Below are 24,887 nucleotides of genomic sequence, written 5' to 3' on the forward strand. Positions count from 1 at the left end.
AGAGCACCGGCTGCTCTTGCAGAGGACCCAAGTTTTATTATTTTATGTGTATGAGTGTATTGCCTGAATGTAGGTAGGTGCACCCTCATTGTGCAGTGCCCACAGAAGTCAGAAGAGGCCATTGGATTCCCTGGAACTGGAATGACAGATGGTTGTTAGCTACCATGTGGATGCTAGGAATCAAACCCAGGTCCTCTGCAAGAGCAGTCAGTGCTCTAAATCACTGAGCCATCTCTCCAGTCCCCAAAATAACTAAAATATTTAAAAAAAAAAAAAAAGGCCAGGGGGGGGGGCGCATCCCTTTAGCCCCAGAACTCGGGAGGCAGAGGCAGGGGGATCCCTGTGAGGTTAAAGCCAGCCTGGGCTACATAGTGAGGTCCCGGACAGCAGGGGCTACAGGAAGACCCTGTCTCAAAAAGACAAAAAAAAAAAAAATTTAAAAAAAAAAAAAAAGGCCAGGGGGGGGGGCGCATCCCTTTAGCCCCAGAACTCGGGAGGCAGAGGCAGGGGGATCCCTGTGAGGTTAAAGCCAGCCTGGGCTACATAGTGAGGTCCCGGACAGCAGGGGCTACAGGAAGACCCTGTCTCAAAAAGACAAAAAAAAAAAAAAATAGGCCTTGGCTACCTAAGCTCTTGGTCTTCATCTGCTGAATGGAACCCTCCTACAGCAAATGGTTCCTTCACTCCCTCCACTGCCACACTCCTTATGATCCCCAAAGGCCGGGGTGCAGCAATATCTCCTACCTGACCTACCTCCAAGCCTCAGGAGGTGAAGCCTTTTTCATGTGCCTGAATAACAAGTTGGGGAGGACAGACCCACAGAGCCTCCTATGGCAAGGCCAGGATCCTGTGGCCCAGACTGGAGGACTACCTTGGCCAAGGTGGCACAACCTGTCATCTAAAGCATGACCAAGGAGCAGCTGGTTCCAGCCCCACTCCACAGACCCTCTGTACTGTGATCTTCAGGCCCAACTGACCATGGCAGACTAACTATGAGAAGGCAGGAGTCTTATACCAAACAGGAACATTCTAGAAGTGGAGGAGAGACAAGAGTTCTGGGGTTTGCTATGTGTTTATGATGCTGGGGATAGAACATGGGGCCTCACACAAGCTACATACCACAGAACTACATACCTCACGCCAGAAGTGGGATTTGAACAGAATTTCAAACAGGCCCTGGGACATAAAAGATTGAAAAGTCTTCTTTTTTTAACATAATTATTGAGATATCGTGGGCATACTTTAAAATTTGCCTGTATTTGAATTGTTTAATAGACATATCATTTGGGGGTTTTAAAATTTATTAGTATTAAATGTTTTCACTTCATATGTCTAAGAGGTTTTTAATTTAATTTAATTTTTTTTTTTTTTTTGGTCTTTTTGAGACAGGGTCTCCCTGTAGCCCCAGCTGTCCTGGAGCTCACTATATAGACCCGGCTGGCCTTGAACTCACAGAGATCCGCCTGTCTCTGCCTCCCAAGTGCTCCCAAGTGCTGGGATTAAAGGCGTGCGCCACCACACTCGGTGAGGTTTTTAATTTTTAATTTATTTATATTTATTTTATGTGTATGAGTGTTTTGTCTGTACATACGTCAGTGCGCCCATGTCATGCAATGCCCGCAGAGGCCAGAAGAGGACGCCAGATCCCTTGGAACTAGAGTTATGAATGATTATTAGCTGCCAAGTTGGTGCTGAGAACTGAACCCAAGTCCTCTGCAAGAGCAGCAAGTGCTCTTAACTGTTGAGGCATCTCTCCAGAAAAAGGCCTGGGGATTAATGGTACAATAACATAAATATACTTAAAATGAGTAAACTGTGCACAGAATACATTAGGATGGTAAAAGCCAGACATGGTGGCACACACTTGTAATCTCAACATTGAGGAGGCAGACATAGAACCTTCATGAATTTGAAGCCAACCTGGGCTACATAGTGAGTCTTTGCCTCAAAAAAACATAGACAGCGGCTGCAGAGATCGCAACTATTCCAGAGGACCTGAGTTCCATTCCCAGCACCCACATCTGGCAGCTCACCTGTAACTCACCTGTAACCACCTGTAACTCCAGCTGCAGGGGATTCGATGCCCTGCTCTCTTCTTCTGGCCTCTTCAGGTGGTACCCACACACATCATACACTCATAGACACATACACGTGTAAATAAAAATAGTATATTTTTAATATATTTTTTTAATTTATTATTTTTTATTTTAATTTTATGTGTATGAGTGTATTGCCTGCATGTATGTGAGTGCACCCGGGTCGTGCAATGCTGCGGAGGTCAGAAGAGGGCCTTGGATTCCCCTGGAATGAGTTAAGGACGGTCCGTAGCCGCCATGTGGGTGCTGGGAATCGAACCTGGGTCCTCTGCAAGAGCAGTCTGTGCTCTTAACCGCTGAGCCATCTCTCCAGCCCCTTAATTTATTATTTTTATTTTAGGTGTGTGGTGTATTGCCTGCATGTATGTAAGTGTGCCCAGCTTGTGCAAGCCTGCAGAGGTCAGAAAATGGCATTGGATCCCCTGGAACTGGAGTTACAAATGGTTGTTAGCTGCCAGATGTGGGTGCTGGGATTCAAACCTGGGTCCTCTGGAAGAACAGCCTGCCTCTGCCTCCCAAGTGCTGGGATTAAAGGCATGTGCAAAACATGGATTGACACTAAAGCTCAGAGTTGAAAATACAGTGGTAGAATGCATGTCTAGAATGTTAGAGGCACAGGGTCCCATCCCTAGCACTGTGAAAAACAATGGTAAAATGTATTGTGTTGACAGACTGCACTAATATTGTGATGCATGCTAGACAGAAATATATTCAAAACAAAGTCCAAAATGGAAAGAAAAAAATCATACATTTTAGAGCCGGGCTTGGTGGCGGATGCCTTTAATCCCAGCACTTGGGAGGCAGAGACAGGCGGATCTGAGTTCAAGGCCAGCCTGGTCTACATAGTGAGCTCCAGGACAGCTGGGGCTACAGGGAGACCCTGTCTCAAAAAGACCAAAAAAAAATACATTTTTATTTGTATATCTGCCATTTAAATTTATTTTTTAATATTTTATTTTTTATTTTTATTTATTTATTATTTTTATTTTATGTGTATGAGCGTATTGCCTGCGTATATGTGAGTGCACCCGTGTTGTGCAGTACTGTGGAGGTCAGAAGAGGGCTTCAGATTCCCATGGAACTGGAGTTAAGGATGGTTTGTAGCTGCCACGTGGGTGCTGGGAATTGAACCTGGGTCCTCTGCAAGAGCAGTCAGTGCTCTTAACCGCTGAGCCATCTCTCCCGCCCCTATTATTTTTATTTTATGTGTATGCGTGTATTGCCTGCATGTAGATAAGTGCACCCATGTCCTGCAATGCTCTCGGAGGACAGAAGAGGCTGTCATATCCCCTGGAACTGGAGTTATGGACAGTTGTTAGCTGCCATGTGGGTGCTGGGATTCGAACCCGGGTCTTCTGCAAGAACAGTCAGTCTTCTTAACTGCTGAGCCATCTCTCCAGCCCCAAAATTTATTTATTTATTTTTATTTGATGTATATACATGATTTGCCTGAATTTAAGCGCACCAGTGCATGCAATGCCTGCAGAGACCAGAAGAGGGCATCTGATTCCTCTGGAACTGGAGTTATTGGCAGCTATTAGCTGCCATGTAGGTGCTGGGTACTGAACCCAAGTACCCTAGAAGATCAGTAACCACTGAGCCATCTCTCTAGTTCCTATATCTGCGATTATTTACCCTAAAAGGAATTTTTTTCAAATGTATACAGATGCCATTGGGCTCCCAATGCCCCAGAACTGCCCTCTGTGGAGCTCCTTAGGTCTGGATACTTGCTTGTCCCTTGTTGCCATCCCATAAACCTTCATGTGCTCCATCTAGCCTCCTCATGGGCTAGCCTGTCTTCCTCTACGAAAGCTCTTCCATCCCATAAAATTCAGGCCTTCCACCAACAGCCAAGTCACAGCTCCTAGGCCATCTCTCACCTCCCAAGATTCCCTCCTCACACATCTTAGTCCCAGCCAGGAAATTCCCAGGGGATTGGAGAATGGGCTTTCAGGTGGGCATCCCTGGGAAAAGGAGATGCTTTAGAGGCCTAGAACATACTGCCTGCTGACTTCCCACCTAATCTAAGGTACCCCCCAGCAACTCCTCCAAAGCAAAGTCTAGAGCCATGGCCTATCCTTCCCAGAGCCCTGGAGCTTATCCAGCTCCATCCTGTAGTAGAGTGTCAGGGACAGTGTATCTGTTGACTGTAAGACAGGAAGCAGGGCCTGACACTCTTTCCCAGAAACACCTTGATATGGTTCCTAGTGCCACTTTCCCTCCCAACAGAGGGCTGTCCCCTTGATTCTGCTGGTATTTTACATCCATTCATTAAGGTACCTGGCACCTGAGCTTGGTTGGGGATGACTGTGTTTGATAGAGGACCTGTGTGTCTCCTCTCAAGCCTAATGCTCTACTAAAACACACATTGCTGGGGCTGGAGAGATGGATTAGCCCTTAAGAGCACTAGCTGCTCTTGTAGAGGACCCAGGTTTGATTCCCAGCACTCCACTTGGTAGCTAACAACCATCCATAACTCTAGTTCCAGGGGATCCAACACCCTCGTCTGATCTCTGCAGGAAACTGCACAATAGGGATGTATTTACACACATGCAGGCAATACACTCACTCACATAAAATAAAATTAAAACACACACACACACACACACACACACACACATTGCACTGTGAATCAGGCTCTGGAATTGAGTCACAGGCACTAACCCTTAAGAGACAGATGTGGGGCTGGAGAGATGACTCAGTGGTTAAGAGCACTAACTGCTCTTGCAAAGAACCTGAGAACGATTCTCAGCACCCACATGGCAGCTAACAACTGCCTGTAACTCCAGTTCTAGGGGAATCCAACACACTCTTCTGACCTCCTCAGCCATTGCATGACACAGGAGTACTTACACACATGCAGGCAAAGGCAGTATACTCATACACATAAAATAAACTTTTCATTATTTTTATTTTATGTGTATGAGTGTACTGCCTACATGTAGGTGAGTGCACCAATGTTGTGCAATGCCTACGGAGGACAGAAGAGGCCATTGGATCCCCTGGAACTGGAGTTACAGACAGTTGTTAGTTGCCATGTGGCACAGGGAACTTCTAATGTATAAGAAGTGTCAGATTAGTGAGCTGGATAATGCTGTGGATGTAGAGAAGAGGCACACCTATGTTTTTTAAAAAGAGAGAAGGGGCCAGGCGTGGTGGCACATGCCTTTAATCTCAGCACTCAGGAGGCAGAGGCTGGGGCATTTACTTGACTACTAACTGGTATATGAGGATCCAGCCCTCTATGGGACTGTGTCATCTCTGGGCAGGTGGGCCTGAGCTATGTAAGAAAAGTAGCTGAGTGGGGCTGAAGAGATGGCTCAGCAGTTAAGAGCACGGGATGTTCTTGCAGAAGACCTGGGTTCGAATCCCAGCACCCACATGACTGCTACCAACTGTTTGTCCAGTTCCAGGGGATCTGATACCCTCTTCTATTCTTCGTGGACACTGCATGACACAGGTGCACTTACGTACATGCAGGCATAATACTCATACACATAAAATAAAAATAATAAAAATATTTTTTTAAAAAAAGAGAGAGAGAAGCCGGGCATGGTGGTGCATGCCTTTAATCCCAGCACTTGGAAAGCAGAGGCAGGTAGATCTTTGTGAGTTCAGGGCCAGCCTGGTCTACATAGTGAGTTCCAGGACAGCTGGGGCTACAGGGAGACCCTGTCTCAAAAAGACAAAAAAAAGAGAGAGAGAGATCTGGCCAGGGAAGGCTGTCCTTCTGCAGGGGCAGAAGTGATGTTAAAGTGACAGGAGTTTTTCTAGCTTTGCTGCCACTTCCCTCTCATGATCCTCCCCCTCCCCCTACACCATGCGATAAACTTTACAGACTTGAAAAAATAAAAATAAATAATAAAATTTTAAAAAGTGAGAGACAGATGCGACAGTGACCACTCTGGGATACACTGCAGGGAGACAGGGAGTGACCACATATTCTCGTGCTTTGCACACGGTGCGCCCTATTCCCACAACATGGGAACATCTACCCTATACCCGACCCTTTGCCAATCTTGGGAGAAACACTCTTAACCTCCTGCTGCCTTTGGAAGGGAATGGGGCTTGTCCACTCGCTCGCTTGCTGCCCAGGCACATGACCACATAGTTTCAGTTTCCTCCCACAAAGTGGAAATGTTAATAGAGCCTCCTGATGGGCTCATGAGGAGGAGTGAGGCATAGAAAGTGATAAGCCAGGGCTGAGGACATCACGTGAGCTCAGTGAGCTCCAGTCATGCTTCACACACACACACACACACACACACACACACACACACACACACGGCCCCTGTTGGCCTAGACCTTGCTTTGTAGACCAGGCTAGCCTGGATCTCAGAGATCTGCCTGAGTCAGCCTCCAGAGTGCTGGGATCAAAGGTGTGTGCCATCGTGCCCAGCCACATTTGAATTTTTTTTTTTTGTCTTTTTGAGACAGGGTCTCCCTGTAACCCCAGCTGGCCTGGAACTCACTATGTAGACCAGGCTGGCCTCAAACGCACAAATCTCTGGCTGCCTCTGCCTCCCAAGTGCTGGGGAGTGCCACCATGCCCAGTGAGTATGTTTGAATTTTTAAAACAGGGTTTCACTCTGTAACCCAGGCTGGTCTTAAATTTGCAACTAACCCAGGCTGGTCTCAAGCTGCAGCAATCCTGTTTCTATCTCCCAATTGCTGGGATTACATGTATGGTCTACTATACCTGCTGTATTAATATTAGCTGATTTTTTTTTTGAGAGAAAGTCTCAAGTAGCTCAGACTGGCCTCAACCTTGCTATGTAACACAGAATAACCTTGATTGAATTCCTAATTCTCCTGCCTCTACCTCCCCAGTGCCGGGAGATTACAAATTACTACCCCCAAGCCCAGATTATAAAGTACTGGGGCTCAAGCTCAGAGCTTCATGCATTCTAAGCAAGCACTCTATCAACTGAGCTAAGTCTCCAGCCCTAATTTTGCCCAGCTATTACTATTATTAATTTAATATACATTTAATAAACATGGGACCGCTGAGGCCTATCAAGGACAACCAGAGCTCTGGATTAATTTCACATTTTCTGAATGGCCATCATATCGATCTGTCTCTCTGAAAGGACCTTCCAGAAATTTCCTGAATTCTCTTGGAGGCAGTTCCTCAGTCTCTACTACCTAACAACTGCCCTGCCTACTATTCTTATGTAAAGATGGAAGTTGTGAATTTGAAAAAGAGGCTGGGGGGGAAGGGGGATATGCAGCTCAGTGGAAGAGTGTTTGCTTACTATGTACAAGGCCCTGGGTTCAATCTCCAGCACTGCCCCAAAACCCCAACAAATGATAAATAAATAAAACAGAACCTCATGCCCAGCATGGTGGTGCATGCCTGCCCTCCCAACACACAAGGTAGGTGACTACAGGATACCTGACTGCTGGATTGGGAGTTCAAGGATCACTTTAGCTGCATTTGAAGACTAGCCCAAGCTAAGACACCTTGCCTGAGGTTTGCAAGAGATGGGAGAAAGACAGGTCCCCATCCCTGGACCTGGATGGTTTGTTACCCAAGCTTTAAGCTGGTTGGTTGGTTGGTTTGTTGTTGAGACAGGGTTTCCCCATGGCCCAGACTAGCCTAGAACTGGATGTGTAGGGGAGGAGGCCTTGAACTTCTGATCCTCTTGCATCCTTCTCCCAAGAGCTGGGATCATGGGCATGCACTATCACACTCAATTTATGCTGTGCTGGAATTGAACCCAGGGAGGGCTTCATGCCTGCCAGGCAAGCACTCTACTAACTGAGCTGCATCTGCAGCCCTAGTCCCAATTTCCCTTTTGAGACAAGGGTTTACCACATGCAACTTGTTCAAGCTGGCTTTTGACATTAGACTGAAATAGAGTCCAGCTACCTAGCAAAGCTAAAATAGAATCATAATTCTCATAGATAGCCTGTGCCTCCCATGATGGAAAAGGCTTGGTGGCCAGCCCTATAGAACAGAGGTGGACAACCTTTTTCTGGAGTCAGAAAATAAATGTTTTAGTTTTTGCAGGCCTCTGCCTCAGTTCCTCAGCTCTACCACTCTAGCAAGAAAGCAACCATAGGCTGTATTTAACAAGTGAACATGGCCGATGGCCGTGACCAACTAAAACTGCATGGACACTGACAAGAATTTTGTGTGATTTTGTGTGAAATGTTCTCCCTTTGATTACCCCCAATCATTTAAAAACATATAAGCCCACGGAAGGTTGAGGCAGGATTGCCACAAGTTTGAGGCCAACCTGGTCTACATAGTGTGTTCTATGTGTCACAGAGGGACCCCGTCTCGAAAAGCAATGGGAAAAAAAAAAAAAAAAAAACCCTTCAAAGCCATTCTTATCTTACAGGCTGTACAAAACAATGGATCCCAGTTTGAGGGAGGGTGAATCACTCTTTATTGATTTTAGGATTAGAGTTATGAAAAGATACTATTCCAGAAAAGGGCCACTGAAGAACAGAGGAGGGTCCATTAATGTCCTGCTGAGCCTTCCTCAGGCAAGCTTTATAACCCTGTTTTCTAACCCTTAAAGTGAGGACAATAATCTCTCCTTACAGAGGTAATAAAGTGGAATGAGATAAAAGGTAAAAACGTTGTAGAAAATGTTAGCCTGAGGCCTGGTGTGGTGGTACACTCCTTTAATCCCAGCACTCTCTGTGAGATCAAGGCCAGCCTGGTCTACTTAGCTAGTTCCAGGCCAGCCAGGGCTACATAGTGAGACCCTGTCTTTAAAAAAGAAAAAAAGGTGTATTCACTTGTTTCTGAGATGCAGACTTGCAGACTGCTGAACTGCAGGGACTTGACTTCTCTTGAGAAACGGCTACAAAGTTTTGTGGGTTACTGTCCCTTTAAATTTTTCCCAATTTCCGGGGTGGGGGGGGCGGACGAGTCCGTACATGCGCATTCTTCCGCAGGGCTGGCAATGGCCCTATCAGCCTTCCCCCAGCCTGTAGCAAAGAGGTTAAAGGTCCTCCCACACAGTCCTTCTGCGCAGGCGTAAACAGCGATTGCGCGCACTTTATCACGCGAGGAGCCAGGTCCCTTTTTCACTCCACCAAGGCTCCGCCCCCTATAGCCAATCAGCAGGCCTCGCCCTTTGCAGCGACCAATGACAGCGAGTGTGGGGGTGTGGCTAGAGTCCGGGGGCGCGGCCTGGCGCTGAGGGAAACGGCCGGGTGAGCCCGGGGCTCTAGTGAACAGCGCAGCCCGACGGAGATCGCCGGGAGGCAGCTCCGGCCCGGCGGTCTCCGAGATGTCACGATGGCTGTGGCCATGGTCGAACTGTGTGAAGGAACGCGTCTGCCGCTACTTGCTACACCACTACTTGGGTCACTTTTTTCAGGAACACCTCAGCCTAGACCAGCTCAGCCTCGATCTGTACAAGGGCAGCGTTGCCCTACGGGATATCCACTTGGAGACCTGGGTGAGAGACATGGCCGAGCCTCGGGATGGTGCGTAGGGCGGAACCACGGCCGGGCTGGAGAGGCAGACACTGTTTGGAGGGGCCACTGGGTCTGACCATCTCCTGGCGCCCTGGCACCCCCGATGGTCGCTTCTCTTCTTAACTAGGGCCAGAAGCTCGAAAAGGGGTCCCTGTATTCGCTTCTCGGGGGCCAGGGTGGGGACAGACTTGGAAGAGGGGTGTCGCTTGTCTAGAGAATGCCAGCCAAATATATGGAGTTGGGGGGCTGATCAAGGAAGACGAATTCAGGGAGTTTAGGAGAGGGCAGGAGGAAGCTGAGGAACAGGAGTCCTGGGGTGGTGGGGAGCCAGACCTGGGCAGTGACAGAGTTGGAGCTGGGGCCCCTAGTCAGGAAAGGCTGTTGGGAGCTTCACAACCTTACCAGGGGCACATGTAGACAAGGTGTCCTGACCTCCTGACCCCAATGATCCTGGGCTCGGTGGGTGGGGATCACCTCCGGATATGGATGTCAACAACCAAGTCAGAGCCTTCTGTGTTGATCAACACCTCGTGTTGCCTACTTCCTGCTTTTGGGAAAGTGGGATGGTCTAAGCTTGTGTTTAGGGAGGGGCTTGGGATCTGGCATCGGTACCTGGAGGGTAGCCCTCCTGGAAAGTTGTGGAAATCTGGCATTGGGAGTTGGGGGTGAGACTCTGAGAGATGCTTGGGAGGCCAGGTGTCTTAGGGTATGGGTCAGGGTTGTGAGTCTGGGGATGGCAGGTGTGGGGCCCCTGACTCACACTTCAGATGACTGGGGAGTAGCCAAGGAGCCACCAATTAGAGGCACCAGTTTAGGGCTGATACTGGGTCATCCTTGCAGCTCCAGCGTCGGTATGAAGCTGGCTTTCTCTTCTCTTCCTGGCTCTGGGGTCTGCAGCTCCAATTGGACAGAGCTAGGGTGGACCATGCTTTGAGAACAAATGTGGGTTGTTGAGTTGGTGGTATTACCTAGTGGCCTGGGAAAGGAGACCTTCTCTGACTTCTGACCTCAGCCTCTTAGGCTGTCCTGAAAGAGGTCCATCTGTACATCTGAGCTGCCCCTTTGCACTTCTAGTCCTAGAAAACATCCCCAGCCTTCCCTCCTGCCCCAACGTGGGGAATCTATGGGACTAACTGCATTCTCATCTGTGACAGCACAGACAGCTCACTAACCCACCCTACAGCCCCCATCTTGAAGGCTCCCAAAGAGGCTACATGCACCTCAGTTAAGGTGGGGAGAAAGGCCTGGACGTCAGTCTTAGTCCTTATCATGCCTGGAGTGACCTTCTGGTTAGGCCTCAGTTTCTCCATCCATGGGTGAGGAATTTGTACTCAAGCCCTGTGGTCTTCTCTGCCCGATTGTTTATTCACGGGCCCAGCAGGCATTTACTAAGGCCCTCTCTGGTGGTACCACCCAAAGCATCTGTGGTGACAGAACACTCAAGAGCCCCCAGGCCGTTGGAGCTGCAGCCGCAGCACAGACTTCCATCAAGGTCTGAGCCCTGTGCCTTAAGGAGAGGAAGCAGCTCCACCACTAGTCGGGGACACAGAGGGCCCATCTGGCCTCAGCTCAACCCCTCACCTGGACATTACACCCTTGAACTCTTTGCTTGCCTAAACCTTCACTGTTCCCATGCCTGGAACAAGCCACCCGCCTGCCTATTCCTCCTGGCTGACTCCTCTTCAGTCTTCAGCTAACCCATCCTTGGTGTGCCCTGCTGAGTTAGGTGCAGGCTCTGCTCATCCCTCCCTGGGTGCCTGTTCACTCCCAGCTTTCAGCCTGGCATGCTGAGTCCCTGGCTACAACCTAGCCAGGCTGCAGGGTAAAGATGTTTATTTGCCTACCCATGCAGCCTCCAGGCAGCACATGGAAGTTGCTCAGTAAATTTTTTTTTTTTTCTTACGTGGCCCAGGCTGGCTTTCTAGTTCAATATGTAGATGATGATGACCTTGAGTTCCTGATCCTCCTGCCTCTACTTCCCTAAGTATGGTATTACAGGTGAATCCCAACATACCCATTTTTACTCTCTGCTGGAGAGGGAGCCCAGGGCTTCATGGATGTTAGGTAGGAACTCTGTCAACTAAGCTACATATGTCCTCAGCCCCACAGTAAATTTTTTTTTTTTTTTTGGTCTTTCGCTGTCTTGGAACTCACTATGTAGAGCAGGCTGGTATAGAACTTTGAAAATTGTCTTAACTCTGCCTCCTGAGTGCTGGGATAATAAATGTATGCCATTGTACCCAACACTAAATGTTTTTTCTAACTGAACAGAGGAGACCTTTAAGCTGGCCTGAAGAGTTGAGTACGTTTTGAGGGTAGAATGGAGGGGGCAGGCCAGGGTCAGGAGTAGGAAACAGAATGGGCAGAGGAAGGCCTCATACATAGTATAAAGGGGGATGGCCCAGCTGAGCAGAATGGCGGTGGCAGGCCAGCCGTATTTGGCATTTCAGTGAACTGACTGACATTTCTCTTGCCTGTTCCCAGTCTGTAAACGAAGTTCTGAGGTCGATGGAGTCGCCGCTGGAGCTGGTGGAAGGTTTTGTGAGCTCCATCGAGGTGGCTGTACCCTGGGCTGCACTCCTCACTGACCACTGCACTGTGCGGGTATCAGGCCTCCAGCTCACCCTGCAGCCCTGCCAGGGCCCAGGTACAGATAGGGCAAGGCCAGTGGTTGATAAGTGCTGAGAGTGGGCCCTCGGTGCCCAGGAGCCAACTAGGCCTGCCTACCCCAAGTCCCTCTTCATCTTCACAGGGCCAGGGGCTGCTGACTCTCAAACCTGGGCCTCATGCATGACCACAAGCCTACAGCTGGCTCAAGAGTGTCTGCGGGATGGCCTGCCTGAGCCTTCGGAGCCACCACAGCCCCTGGAGGGGCTGGAGATGTTTGCTCAGACCATCGAGACTGGTGAGCAGGTCCCTGTCAGCTCCCGGGGCCTTCCACAGTCCACAGGACAGGGCCCCTAAACAGCAGCATGGCCACCTTGCTGCCCAGATGGGAATTTGCCTCCCTTCTTGCTGCTCCATCTGACCCTAGACACTCCCCCTAGTGCTTCGGAGGATCAAGGTGACCTTCCTCGACACTGTCGTGAGAGTGGAGCACTCCACGGGTGATGAGGAGCGTGGTGTGGCTGTCGAGGTCCATGTGCAGAGGTAGGGCTGGACTAAAGGGGCAGGAGAGAAGCTAAATGCCCCTGTCCCCCACTCCTAACCAGGCTCCTGGGAAGTGGCAGGACAGGACAGGATCTGGTTGGGCAGTAATGAGATTGGGGAAGTGCGCTGTGTGGGAAGCCTGCAGTGGTGCCTAGAGCCAGGCAATGCAGGCCACAAATGACTTGCGGTAAGGTCCAAGTTAGACACTGAGGGTCAAAGGAGCAAGGACTGGTTAAGTCTCCAAGCCAGGCTGCTCAGTCGGGGTTCCTGGCCTGGGGGCATCTGTCCAAGAGCTGATCCTTCATTCTCTAGACTGGAATACTGTGACGAAGCAGTGCGAGACCCAAGCCAGGCACCACCTGTGGATGTGCACCAGCCGCCTGCCTTCCTGCACAAGCTCCTGCAGCTAACAGGGGTCCGCCTGCACTTCGAGGAGCTACCCCCTCAGGTAGGCTGACTGATTATCCCCCGTCCACCACATTGAGTGCCTAGGCCTCCTCTCATCTCTCAGACCATCTCTGACTCTGTCTTCACAACTCCCAACCTCCCAGGTGGACCCCCCAAAGCCCCCCTTGCAGATTGGCAGCTGCTCAGGATACATGGAGTTGATGGTGAAGCTAAAACAAAATGAGGCCTTTCCAGGCCCCAAGGTAGGTCCCTAGGCTGGAAGGAGGAGGGGCTCTGTGGTGGTTCATTTGGGAACCTGGAAAAATAAGGCTAGCCTAGGCTACTGAGTAATAACAGCCTGTCTCAAAAAGTGGGGAGGCCGGGGATGGTAGCACACTCCTTTAATTCCAGCACTTAGGAGGCAGAGGCAGGCAGATCTCTGTGGGACTGAGGCCATCCTGGTCTACATAGTGAGTCCAGGCCAGCTGGGGCTACAGGGAGACCCTGTCCCCAAAAGACAAGAAAAGTGGGGAAGGGCCTACTACCTTCTTGGCAACCAGAGAAATGGGGACTCCCAAAGAGCTGTTGCCAGTTTCCTACAGCTCATTAGTACTAGTTTAGCGTGACAGTTGGCATCCTGTATCCCCAGGGTGTGGGCAGGTGGGTTTGCCTCAGGGACTGGGAGGCAGGTATGGGCTCCATGACTGTTCCCTTGGCCCTCAGTTGGAGGTGGCAGGACAGCTGGGCGCCTTGCACCTGCTCCTCACCCCGAGACAGCTCCAGCAGCTTCAAGAACTCCTCAGCGCCGTCAGCTTTGCAGGTGAGGCTTCTGGGTATGGGTGGGGGTTGGCGTGGGCTAGGGATCACCATCCAGCTTGGCCTGAAATGTCCTCTCTACAGACTCAGAAGGCCTGACTGACAAGCTGAACAAGAGCCGCCCACTAGGTGCTGAAGACCTGTGGTTGATCGAGCAGGACTTGAACCAGCAGCTGCAGGCGGGAGCTGTGGCTGAGCCCCTCAGCCCGCAACCCCCCACCAACCCCCTCCTCAGTTTGGACAGCACTGGTGGGTGCCAAGCCCTTGCACATTGGAAAGGCAGCTTGTATGAGTGCAAGAGCCTGGGACCCAGCCCCTCTGTCCCTGACTGCCTCTCCCTCACCCCCAGACCTCTTCTTCCCTATGGCTGGTCTCACAAGCAGCGTAACCTCAGCTGTCTCTGAGCTCTCCCTGTCTGGGGTAGACCTGAGCGCCTCTGTACACAGCAACACGCCCTCCCATAGGCCCTCTGCCCCAGCACACCCAGGTGGTAAGTTGGCATGTTCCAAGCACTGTTCCAGGAGCAAGATGGGGTGAAAGGGACCTCAGCACAGTGGGACGTCAGATATATGCAGGAGGCCTCAGCGATCAGTAGACCCACCACAGACCCAACACCCATGGCTTGCTTTCCTGGGGTCCTAACTCAATGGAAGCTGATGGTGAAGGATACACAGCCTTCATTTCTGAGTGTGTGGTCATGGTACTTGAACTCTCTGGGACTCAGTTTCCCCTTATACAGAAAGGGCATGGTAAAATCAGACTGTATGTTGTGGTTAGTAGTTGAAAGTGTGGGTCAGGCAAGTGTGGGTGCTTGATCACACCAGTTGATCATTCTAGCACCTTTAGAGAGTTAGGTTGAGCCTCGTCAGAGGGCCTGGCATACAGGAGAAATTTGGTGTCACCCCTGACAAATTAAGCCGCCTTCCAGAGCTGTGTGATGAGATATGCTCCCCCACAGTCTAGCTTAGCCAGGGTTTCTCCAACCCCAGCTCAGTGGCAAACCGTCAGTCCACTTAGGGTACCCTTGAGCTCCTAGGAGCCCCTGGTAACACCTCTGTTCCCTCAGGCAAGATGGCTCCCACTCCCTTTCTGGATACCATGCGCCCTGACTCCCTGCTGAAGATCACCTTGGGAGGTGTGACCCTGACCTTGCTTCAGACTGCTGCCCCATCTTCCGGACCACCTGACCTCACCACCCACTTTTTTGCTGAGTTTGATGCTGCCAAAGACGGGCCTTTCGGCTCCCGAGACTTCCACCACCTTCGGCCACGCTTCCAGAGTGCCTGCCCTTGTAGCCACGTCCGGTACACACCACAGCCCAAGACGGACCCAGAGGGAACATCTGGAGCCCCTCAAGCCCATTGCTAAAACTGTGTTTTTGCCTGCAGGCTAACGGGCACAGCCGTGCAGCTGTCTTGGGAACTGCGGACAAGAGGTCGCAGTCGGAGGACAAGCAGCACGGAAGTGCATTTCGGGCAGCTGGAGGTGCTGGAGTGCCTGTGGCCCAGAGCCACCTCAGAGCCTGAGTACACAGAGGTAGGGGCAGAGGCAAGGCCTGGGAGACTGGGTGGTATCACGGGCCAGCCTGACCCTGGTCATCTTCCATGTCCTCTCACAGATCCTGAATTTCCCGAGTCACTCAGGCTCCCAAGCCTCAGCTCGGCCCTGTGCCCACCTGCGCCACACACAGACCCTGCGCCGGGTCCCCAAGGTAACCACCCCGTACTCCAGTCCCCCTCCATCCCTTCCTATGGCCCTTCCTACTATTGGGAAACCTCAGGATTTTGTTTTTGCCTGAGGAAGCGCCTCCTGCCTGTCCCCACCACCTCACAGCCCTTGCTAACCTGTTCCCCTTACCCCTGACTAGAGCCGGTCCCGGCGCTCTGTTGCCTGCCATTGCCACTCAGAACTGTCCCTGGACCTGGCCACCTTCCATGCTGATGTGGAGCTGGGGTCCCTGGACCGCCTTGCTGCCCTGTTCCACCAGGCAACCACACCCCCTGAGCCACCTCCTGGCCTGCTAGTGAGCTGTTCTGCTGGGTCTGGGCTTGGGTGGGAAGCAGGACACGGAACTCTTGGCTCTTGGGCAACTGTCAGGGTCCCTGGTGGCAGCTTTGACCCCTGACCCTTCCACAGACAGAGCCCCCGCAGGCCACCGAGCAGCATTCAGTGTTTCGGCTCTCAGCACCCCAGGCCACGCTGAGGCTGCGCTTCCCCATCCCAGATCTGCGTCCTGAGCGGGACCCTTGGGCTGGCCGGGCTGTGCGGGCTGAGCAGCTGCGGCTGGAGCTGGCTGAGCCCCAGTTCCGCTCAGAGCTTAACAGTGGGCCTGGACCCCCAGCTCCCACGCGCCTGGAACTCACCTGCTGTGACCTTCATGGTAAGAGCATCCGGGGATAGGTGGGGGAAGAGGCCTGGTCCTCTGGGAGAAGTGGGCTTGAGATTACAGAAGAGTTTGGGTCACAGTTGGAACAGAGCACAGTACAAGCCTTTATCCTCTTATAGAGAATATGAATGGACTGTCTATCTCTGGGACACTAGACCAGGGGCACCAACTTAACCCTGAAACAGGGAAAAAAAGAGAAGAGGCAGTAGTGAGACCCTGTTCCCTCTGTCCTCTCCAGGAACCTATGAAGATGGAGAGAAGCCACCTGTCCCCTGCCTACGAGTCTCCAAAGCTCCAGACCCCAGGAACACTGGGGGCAAGTGCTTCCTTCCGCAGTAAGTGGGGTGTTGGGGGGTACAGCTAGAGACGCAGGGCTCTGCTGCTGATGGTGGCAGGAGGCCAGCCTGGGCTCAGGTGCCAGGAGCCCTGCAGGCACCAATAGACCTGTGTTTTGGCAGGGTAGTGGTGACCCTGAACCCCCAGTTCAGTAGCACACAATGGGAGGCTGCCGCTGACAAGTTCGAAGATCTAGAACTGTCCACTGAGAGTCCATGTGAGCTGCGACAGCCTGAGCCCTCACCCTTCTCCTCCAAGAGGACCATGTATGAGACCGAGGAGGTGAGGCCTGACACCTGCTCTCTACCATGGCTGCCACCTCTGGGCCTGGGCCTAGCGAGGTGACCACCTGGGTGCACATGATATGACCCAACACTACTGGAGGATCTTGTTTCCTGACTAACAAGGGAATCTGAAGCATCCGTGCCTGCCCAGGGTCGGGGAGGGAAGCACATTGCTGAGCAGAGGCCTCCCAGTCACCAAGATGAGGACCCTGGCCACTTCGGCTGTCTAACAGCAGTGGTACTCTTGGACCTCAGGATCCTTTTCTCTGAAGCTGATGAGTCCTGAATGTCAGGCAGTTAAGTGCCTGGAGCTGGCTGAGCCCCAGTTCCCAGCTAGCTGGCTGTGGAGGAGTCAGATCGCCAGGGTTCTTAGGCAGGCTCTGCTACCCCTACTGGCTCCATTGCCTCGGGGAGGTGACCGTGAGTTTCCTCCTGGGGAGCCAGGGTAGCATACCTGAGCACTGTGTTCTGGATGAGCAATGAGCAGAGAAGGGTTTCTGATGAATGGGTGGATGGATGGACCGGTGGACAAACAGCCCAGAGCCTTTCATTCTGGAACCAAGATAGCCCAAGCATGCTGACGTTGCACTTCTTTCCCCCTCGTCACCTGTTCAGATGGTGATCCCTGGAGACCCTGAGGAGATGAGGACATTCCAGAGCCGGACGCTGGCACTGTCCCACTGTACGCTGGATGTGACCCTGCCCAGCGCCCACATCTTCCTGCCTAGCAAGGAAGTCTATGAAAGCATCTACAACAGGTAGAGATGCAGGGCTGGCAGGACTGGGCAAGGCATGGGGCCTTCTCCTCCCTCACCTCCACTATCTGCTGTATCATGTCAGGATCAACAATGATCTGCTCATGTGGGAGCCTGCAGGCCTGCTTCCCATGCCCACCCACACTGCTCGGCCCCCTTGCCTCCCAGGCTTGTCAGGGTTCAAGATGTGCAAGTCAGCCTTCAAGCTAGGTACGAGGAAGTGCTGGCTGGCTGGGAGGGAGAATTCCAGGAGTGGCCAGGGTTGAGCCAGCCCTCCATGACCCCTTCCCACCCAGCCAACTTGTTCCACCTTAGACTCAGACTCTGATGAAGAGGACACCCAATTCTTCTCAATGGCATCGGGTGTCCCCAAGACTCCTGCCCCTGAACCTTCGAGCCGTCAGTCTCAAAGCACCTTCTCTACGCTGGTGACAGTGCTGAAGGGTCGGATCACAGGATTCTGTGAGGCTAAGGTGAGACAGTCAGGAGCAGGTGAACCCCCCTGTCCAGAGCCCTCTTACTTACTGCTAGAGCCAAACAAGCCTGCTAGCTCTGAGTTGGGAATGGAGGAGGCAGAATGCCCCAGGCAGCAGCACCCATCCCCGCACTCCAGCCCCTACCCGTGCAACCCACCTACTCTATTACACCCATCAGCCACTTCCCAGCCCTTTTTCCATGGGAAGCACCATGTCGAGTGGCAGAACACTCATCATTGGGTCCCAAGGCCAAAAGATCAACTTTCCCCTTTAGCAAGAGGCATTTCCTGCTAGGAGTCAGCTAAGAACCAGAGCTGACTCAGGCTAGGGTCCCAAGAGACACCTGTCCCCAGGTGTCTGGGCTGCTAGGTGCAGCCCTGAAGCCTGGCATGTGCCCACCTGCAGGATGAGACTGGGAGGCGCCTGGATGTCGCACATGGGGAGTTGGTGCTGGACGTGGAACAGGGCACTATCTTCAGTGTGTCCCAGTACTGTGGCCAGCCAGGACTTGCCTACTTCTGCCTGGAAGCTGAAAAGGCAACACTCTACCACCGAGGTATGAGGGCTGGATTGGGGAGCTTTCAGGAAGGCCATGGCCATGAATGGAGTAGGCAGGTGGTCAACAGGACTCATGAGATCCCTCCTCAGCGGCCGTAGATGACCACCCACTGCCTACTCACCTGGAAGTGCCCAGCTTTACTCCCCCGGCCCAGCTGGCTCCAACCATCTACCCATCAGAGGAAGGGATGACTGAGCGGGGAACAATGGGCCGTAAGGGCCAAGGCCCCCCCATGTTGTCTGCAGCTGTCCGCATCCATCTGGACCCTCACAAGAATGTCAAGGTAAGTCTTCCTCCTGGCCATCCACATTCTCGGCTAGACAACTGCCTAACCGGTGCACGCCAGGGTATTTGCTCCCTGCCCTCGGACTGACCACACTCCCTCCTTCAGGAGTTCTTGGTGACGATACGGCTGCACAGAGCCACTCTCCGCCACTACATGGCCCTACCAGAACAGAGCTGGCATTCCCAGGTAAGCTCAGGTGGCTGGATTTCTGATTCAGGCAGACAAGTGAGACACAGACTGAGGGGGCCAGTGTGAAGACATGAGGCTGGACTGGAGCTGATGTTGGCCAGAGCACCTGGCAAGGGGCGTGATGGACAGCTGATGGGCAGCAGGAGGGATGTTGGGCCAGGGCTGGACAGGAAGGTGTTTGAGGAGGTGGCCACTTCATCCTCACTATTGTCCCCCCACCCCCTATCCTGGTCTCCAAAGCTGTTGGACTTCTTAGATGTCCTGGATGACCCTGTGCTGGGCTACCTGCCCCCAACAGTCATCACCATTCTACACACACACCTGTTCTCCTGTGCTGTGGATTACAGGTACTTAGGCTAGACGACTGGAGGGGAGGCAGGGTCAGGGGTGGGCATCGGGTAAGTAGCGTGCTGGAGCCCAAGTCTGTCCCTCAGGCCCCTCTACCTCCCTGTACGTGTCCTCATCACTGCAGAGACCTTCACCCTCTCCAGCAACATCGTCATGGACACGTCCACCTTCCTGCTCAGGTATGCCGGCTGCCCCTAGGCCTTGTCCATCCCACCCCCAGCCAGGCTACAGCTGCCTGCCTGCTGTGTCTTTCAAGGGCCTTCCCAGAGCTGGCGGGGGAGGGGGCAGTGATGGTACGCCCCTTTTTCTCACATATGGCCTCAGGAACATGAGCTTTTTCCACATGCCTGGAGTGGAGCTGTCCCCTGCCCCAAATCAGGTTTTTTTTTGGTTTTGGTTTTGGTTTTTTTTTGTCTTTTTGAGACAGGGTCTCCCTGTAGCCCCAGCTGTCCTGGAACTCACTATGTAGACCAGGCTGGCCTTGAACTCACAGAGATATGCCTGCCTCTGTCTCCTGAGTGCTGGGATTAAAGGCATGCGCCACCACGCCCAGCCCAAATCAGTTTTTAGTGCTCTCAGATTTGATAATCTCACTCCTGGGGTTCCACCATGCATATAAAAACATAAAAAGGATGGAATGCAATGCCTCTTTCATCTGGCTGAACACAGTCCAGGCTGGGGTGCAGCTCTGTGCAGGCATCAGAAAGAAGGAAAGAGCTGTGGTACAGTATTTACTGAGAAAAATGATTAAAAAACTTAACTTATATTATTTTCTTGGTGGTGCTAGGCATCTAACCCAGAGCCTCATGCATATGAGGCAAGCACTCTACCAACTAAGCTACATCACTAGCCCTACTTTTTTTATTTTATTTTTCTGGGGGGAGTCTTTTTGAGACAGGGTCTCCCTGTAGCCCCAGCTGTCCTGGAACTCACTATGTAGACCAGGCTGGTCTTGAACTCACAGAGATCCACCTGCCTCTGCCTCCCGAGATTGGGATTAAAGGCATGCGCCACCATGCCCAGCTCCCTACATATTTTAAAAATACTCTGAGTGGGCATGGTGACACAAACGTGTGATTCCAGCACTTGAAGGTAAAAGTAGAAGGACCAAGACCTCACAGTCATTGTCATCAGCTACAGGCATTGAAGGCACAGACCTAATCTCAACATTTTTTAAAATAATTAAAAACTTAACAACAAAAATCAACAAAGAAATAATTAAAAATTGGGGGCTGGAGAGATGGCTCAGTGGTTAAGAACCCTGACTGTTCTTGCAGAAGACCCAGGTTCAAATCCCAGCACCCACATGGCAGCTAACAACTGTCCATAACTCCAGTTCCAGGGGATCTGACAGCCTCTTCTGACCTCCATGAGAATTGCACAACATGGGTGCACTTACCTACATGCAGGCAATACACACATGCACATAAAATAAAAATATTTTTTAAAAAGAAAATAATTAAAAATTTAAGAAGTGGGGGTCTGGAGAGGCAGCAGTTAAGAGCACTGGTTGCTCTTGCAGAGGACCTGGGTTCGGTTCCCAGCACCACAGGGTAGCTGACAATCGTCAGTCTGCACCTTCAGTTCCAAAGGGATCTGACACCCACTTCTGATCTCAGCAGGCACTACATGACAAGAGAGCACTTAACATATATGCAGTTAATACACTCATATACATAAAATTAAAAATAAAAGAAATATTTTATTTGAAAATGAATAAATAATTTAAAAGGTGATACTGGTGGTACAGGATACATGTACCTAACATGGGCAAGGTCTTATGCTCAATTCCTAGTGCTGGTGGAGGGGAAATTGATGGATGGGTGATGGATGGGGGGACACGTGGCTGGCTGTACTGGGAAACCCAGGTGGCGTGGTAGAGCTGGTCCTTTGAGCACCTATGTGCTGTGCCACAGGAGTGAATGCCTGCCTGGCCTTCCACGGGGGAGTCCAGGCCCACTCTGTCCATCCTGCTGGCAGCACTGAGGCTTGGCAAAGTCCCATCTCTGTAGTACCTTAGAGGCTCAGACCCCTCTGCCCATCGTCTCCAGGACCCCACCTACCCCATTGCCCAGCTGCTGCTGAACTGCCACCTGCAGTGGCTCCTGGGCCCTTCTCAGCCCTGTTCCCCACCAGGTTCATCCTTGACGACTCTGCCTTGTACCTGTCCGACAAGTGTGAGATGGAGACCCTGGATCTGCGGCGAGGTGGGCAGGGCCTGAATTGCTCCCCCACTCCATTCTGAGGGAACAAGTCCCTGTCACACTCAGAACAGCTAGGTGTCACCTGGCCTCTGTCCTGTTCTCAGCTACACAAACACACACACACACACAGAGCTGGGTAGACATACTGGATTCTTCACAGTTGATGGAGGAGATCAAGGGAAACTTTCTTTACCCTCTACCTCAGATTATATCTGTGTCCTGGACGTTGACCTCCTGGAACTTGTGATCAAAACCTGGAAAGGGAGCACTGAGGGCAAACTGGTGAGTGTAACCAGCACTAGGTTTGAGGGAGTCTTCAGAGGGCCCCGGTGGCTACCCTTACCTAGCTAGGCTGCTCATGGTGCTCTTCCCAGAAGGGCCAGGCCCCATGGGTGTCCCTCCCCACTCATTCACTAAGTAAATCAGAGAGGGGTTTCGGCCCTGCCATCAGAGGGCACCTGAAAGTAGGCAGAAGCCTGGGGAAATAGGTACCCACTTTGGGTCCCCATTTCCTTATCTGTACAGTGAGATAACAGTCATTGAATCCCCAGGCTGAAGTTGGGCGGGGAGACTTCTCAGGGTGCAGAAGTGGGTGGATGGGTATACTGTTGCCCCCAAGGGTTCCCCTGAGCCAGGCCCCAGTCATTTCTGGGCTGTCTGCCTATTTGGGCAGTGAGGTACTGCCCTTGTTGGCCAGATGGGAAGATATGCCTTGCTTGCTGGGGTGACTCCTGTGTGATGTCATGGCCTGCCTACCAACAGAGCCAGCCACTGTTTGAGCTGCGCTGCTCCAACAATGTGGTTCACGTGCACAGCTGTGCTGACTCCTGCGCCCTACTGGCCAACCTGCTCCAGTATGTAACCAACGCTGGTGACCTGCATCCCCCACCCCGGCCCCCCAGTCCCACGGAGATCGCCGGCCAGAAGGTACAGGTGAGGCCTGGCCACGCAGGCTACCCAGAGCTTGGGCCAGGCCCCTTCCTCCGCACAACCTCAGTTCCTGGGCTGGGCTGGGGGAGTCCTGGAGGCCACCCTCTCTCCTGGTGCTTACCCATGCACCCTCCCCGGCCTGCCCCAGCTTTCCGACAGTCCTGCCTCCCTGCCCTCGTGCCCTCCGGTGGAGACAGCCCTCATCAACCAGCGGGATCTGACTGATGCCCTCCTGGACACAGAGCGCAGCCTGCGGGAGCTGGCCCAGTCCTCAGGTGGGGTGGGGGCACTCTAGGGTCCGCAGACCCATGCAGGCACCATCAGCAATATTTCCCTACACTGACCTCTTTCTCCTGTAGGTGGCCTCTTCCCTCAGGCTTCTCCAGTCTCGGTCTACCTGTTCCCAGGTGAACGGAGTGGGGCCCAGGCCCCTTCACGCCCTCCTGGGAGCCCCTCTGGCACCTTGGGGTCCTTCTCTGAGGCAAAGGAAAATAAAGAAGAGGAAGGGGATGGAGACACCCTGGATAGTGATGAGTTCTGCATCCTTGATGCTCCTGGCCTAGGCATCCCGGTGTGTGGTGTTTGGGAGAGTGTTTCTGGATGCTGGGGTTGCTCAGCTCTTCTAGAACTCCTATGTAATAGAAGCAAGGAGGCAGTCTTGACTCCAAGCATAAAGGAACAGGTGGAATGTTCCAGAAGAAGAGGACTAATGTCCTATGCAGAGAGTAGAACATTCTAGGAGATAGGAAGAGAGGACCATGTATGTAACTGCAAGGCCCAGTGGACTGTCCAGGCTCACTGAGGTCCCAGGGTGGCAGGGCCAGCAGGACAGGAGACCCCTCCTGGACTAGCCACTCAGACACAGGCTCTGGCATATCAGCCCAAGAGGGCCTTTTTTTTTTTTTTTCAATTTATCAAAAATGAAGGAAGAGAGGGAAACTTAAGCACAGATGCTGGGGTTGAGGTCTGGGCAGGGCATGGCCTCTGTGTCACACATTTTTTTTTTCTTGGTTTCTTCCTGGTAGCCCCGAGACGGGGAGCCTGTTGTGACGCAGCTGCATCCAGGCCCCATCATCATACAGGATGGACACTTTTCCCGGCCACTGGGCAGCACAGACCTTCTGCGGGCACCTGCACACTTCCCAGTGCCCAGCAGCCGCGTGGTGCTGCGGGAGGTCTCCCTCATCTGGCACCTCTATGGGGGCCGAGACTTTGGTCCCCACCCTGGCCACAGGTGAGGGGGTATTCTTGGCAGCTGGTATGATTGGGACCTGGGCTCAGCCCGGCTGTGGCAACCTCAAGCCCCATGTACCACACAACCCCCTACCCCCTGCCTCAGTTTTTCCTTCCTTGCTCTGGCTTGAGACTGATAAGGGTCTCTTGCCCCACGCTGAAAGTTCTGTGCTGAGGCTGTAGAGGGCAGACTTTCCTGAGTTAACTTGTCCCTCCTGTGCCTTTTCTTAGAGCAAAAGTGAGCTTCGCAGGCCCCAGGGGCTCCCCTTCCCGCTCCTCTGGCCCAAACCGTCCCCAGAATTCCTGGCGCACCCAGGGTGGAAGTGGGCGACAGCACCAGGTCCTCATGGAGATCCAGCTCAGCAAGGTGAGTATGAGGTTGAGTCAGACGATGAGCAGGAGGTAAGGCTAGGGACCCACAGGGATGGCCTATGTAGGAACGCAGCAGGGCACAAAAATGCTTTCATCTTACTGTACTGAAGCCCTAGGGATTTGGAGGGGAGACTGACAGCTAGCGCAGGACAGTGGGGTGTGATAAGGACAGTTTCTGCAGGGACTGGAGAGCAGGTTAAAAAACAGGTTAGGCCATGCATCACAGGGGAGACAATACTCAGAGGGTTTTGGCCTAAAAAGGTGTGCGTGGGGACTGGAGATGGCTCAGTGGTTAAGAACACTGGCTGTTCTTGCAGAAGACTCGGGTTTGAATCCCAGCACCCACATGGCAGCTAACAACTGTCCATAACTCCAGTTCCAGGGGATCCGACAGCCTCTTCTGACCTCTGTGGGCATTGCAGGACATAGGTGCACTTACTTACATGCAGGCAATACACACATACACATAAAATAAAAATAATAAGAATATTTTTTTAAAAAAACCTTTAGTTTGAATGTCAGACTCAGTTGAGAAAACAATAGCATTATTTATCAGCTGATTTTTATGAAATACTCTTGTATAAGTGCTAATAACTAAATGGCTTCACAGATACACTGGCCGACTGTGAATGGGAGGACA

General features: G+C 52.1%; 1 protein-coding gene across 4 annotated transcripts in view; it reads left to right on the forward strand.

Moving 5' to 3' along the window:
* The first annotated feature begins 9,240 nt into the window (after positions 1–9,240).
* The window catches only part of Atg2a (autophagy related 2A), a 20,505-nt gene continuing 4,858 nt past the window's right edge, over positions 9,241–24,887 (forward strand). The window contains exons 1-31 of one of the 4 annotated variants that reach the window (XM_029566329.1): positions 9,241–9,517; positions 12,021–12,183; positions 12,289–12,441; positions 12,584–12,686; positions 12,999–13,134; positions 13,238–13,336; positions 13,797–13,893; positions 13,974–14,138; positions 14,239–14,379; positions 14,956–15,193; positions 15,278–15,425; positions 15,508–15,600; positions 15,757–15,912; positions 16,026–16,269; positions 16,514–16,610; positions 16,734–16,893; positions 17,511–17,653; positions 17,736–17,860; positions 17,966–18,123; positions 18,532–18,682; positions 18,775–18,968; positions 19,077–19,157; positions 19,401–19,507; positions 19,595–19,687; positions 21,645–21,715; positions 21,918–21,994; positions 22,475–22,645; positions 22,791–22,917; positions 23,002–23,213; positions 23,668–23,876; positions 24,107–24,242. In XM_029566329.1, coding sequence (XP_029422189.1) covers positions 9,347–9,517; positions 12,021–12,183; positions 12,289–12,441; positions 12,584–12,686; positions 12,999–13,134; positions 13,238–13,336; positions 13,797–13,893; positions 13,974–14,138; positions 14,239–14,379; positions 14,956–15,193; positions 15,278–15,425; positions 15,508–15,600; positions 15,757–15,912; positions 16,026–16,269; positions 16,514–16,610; positions 16,734–16,893; positions 17,511–17,653; positions 17,736–17,860; positions 17,966–18,123; positions 18,532–18,682; positions 18,775–18,968; positions 19,077–19,157; positions 19,401–19,507; positions 19,595–19,687; positions 21,645–21,715; positions 21,918–21,994; positions 22,475–22,645; positions 22,791–22,917; positions 23,002–23,213; positions 23,668–23,876; positions 24,107–24,242 — 4,419 coding nt within the window. In that variant the 5' untranslated portion in view covers positions 9,241–9,346. The remainder of the gene's footprint in view (positions 9,518–12,020; positions 12,184–12,288; positions 12,442–12,583; positions 12,687–12,998; positions 13,135–13,237; positions 13,337–13,796; positions 13,894–13,973; positions 14,139–14,238; positions 14,380–14,955; positions 15,194–15,277; positions 15,426–15,507; positions 15,601–15,756; positions 15,913–16,025; positions 16,270–16,513; positions 16,611–16,733; positions 16,894–17,510; positions 17,654–17,735; positions 17,861–17,965; positions 18,124–18,531; positions 18,683–18,774; positions 18,969–19,076; positions 19,158–19,400; positions 19,508–19,594; positions 19,688–21,644; positions 21,716–21,917; positions 21,995–22,474; positions 22,646–22,790; positions 22,918–23,001; positions 23,214–23,667; positions 23,877–24,106; positions 24,243–24,887) is intronic. The other 3 variants (XM_029566330.1, XM_008838897.3, XM_008838896.3) reach the window with 3 other exon arrangements.

Source organism: Nannospalax galili, unplaced genomic scaffold, assembly GCF_000622305.1.
Source record: "Nannospalax galili isolate Female #2095 unplaced genomic scaffold, S.galili_v1.0 scaffold1659, whole genome shotgun sequence".
In the NCBI taxonomy this organism is placed as follows: Eukaryota; Metazoa; Chordata; class Mammalia; order Rodentia; family Spalacidae; genus Nannospalax; species Nannospalax galili.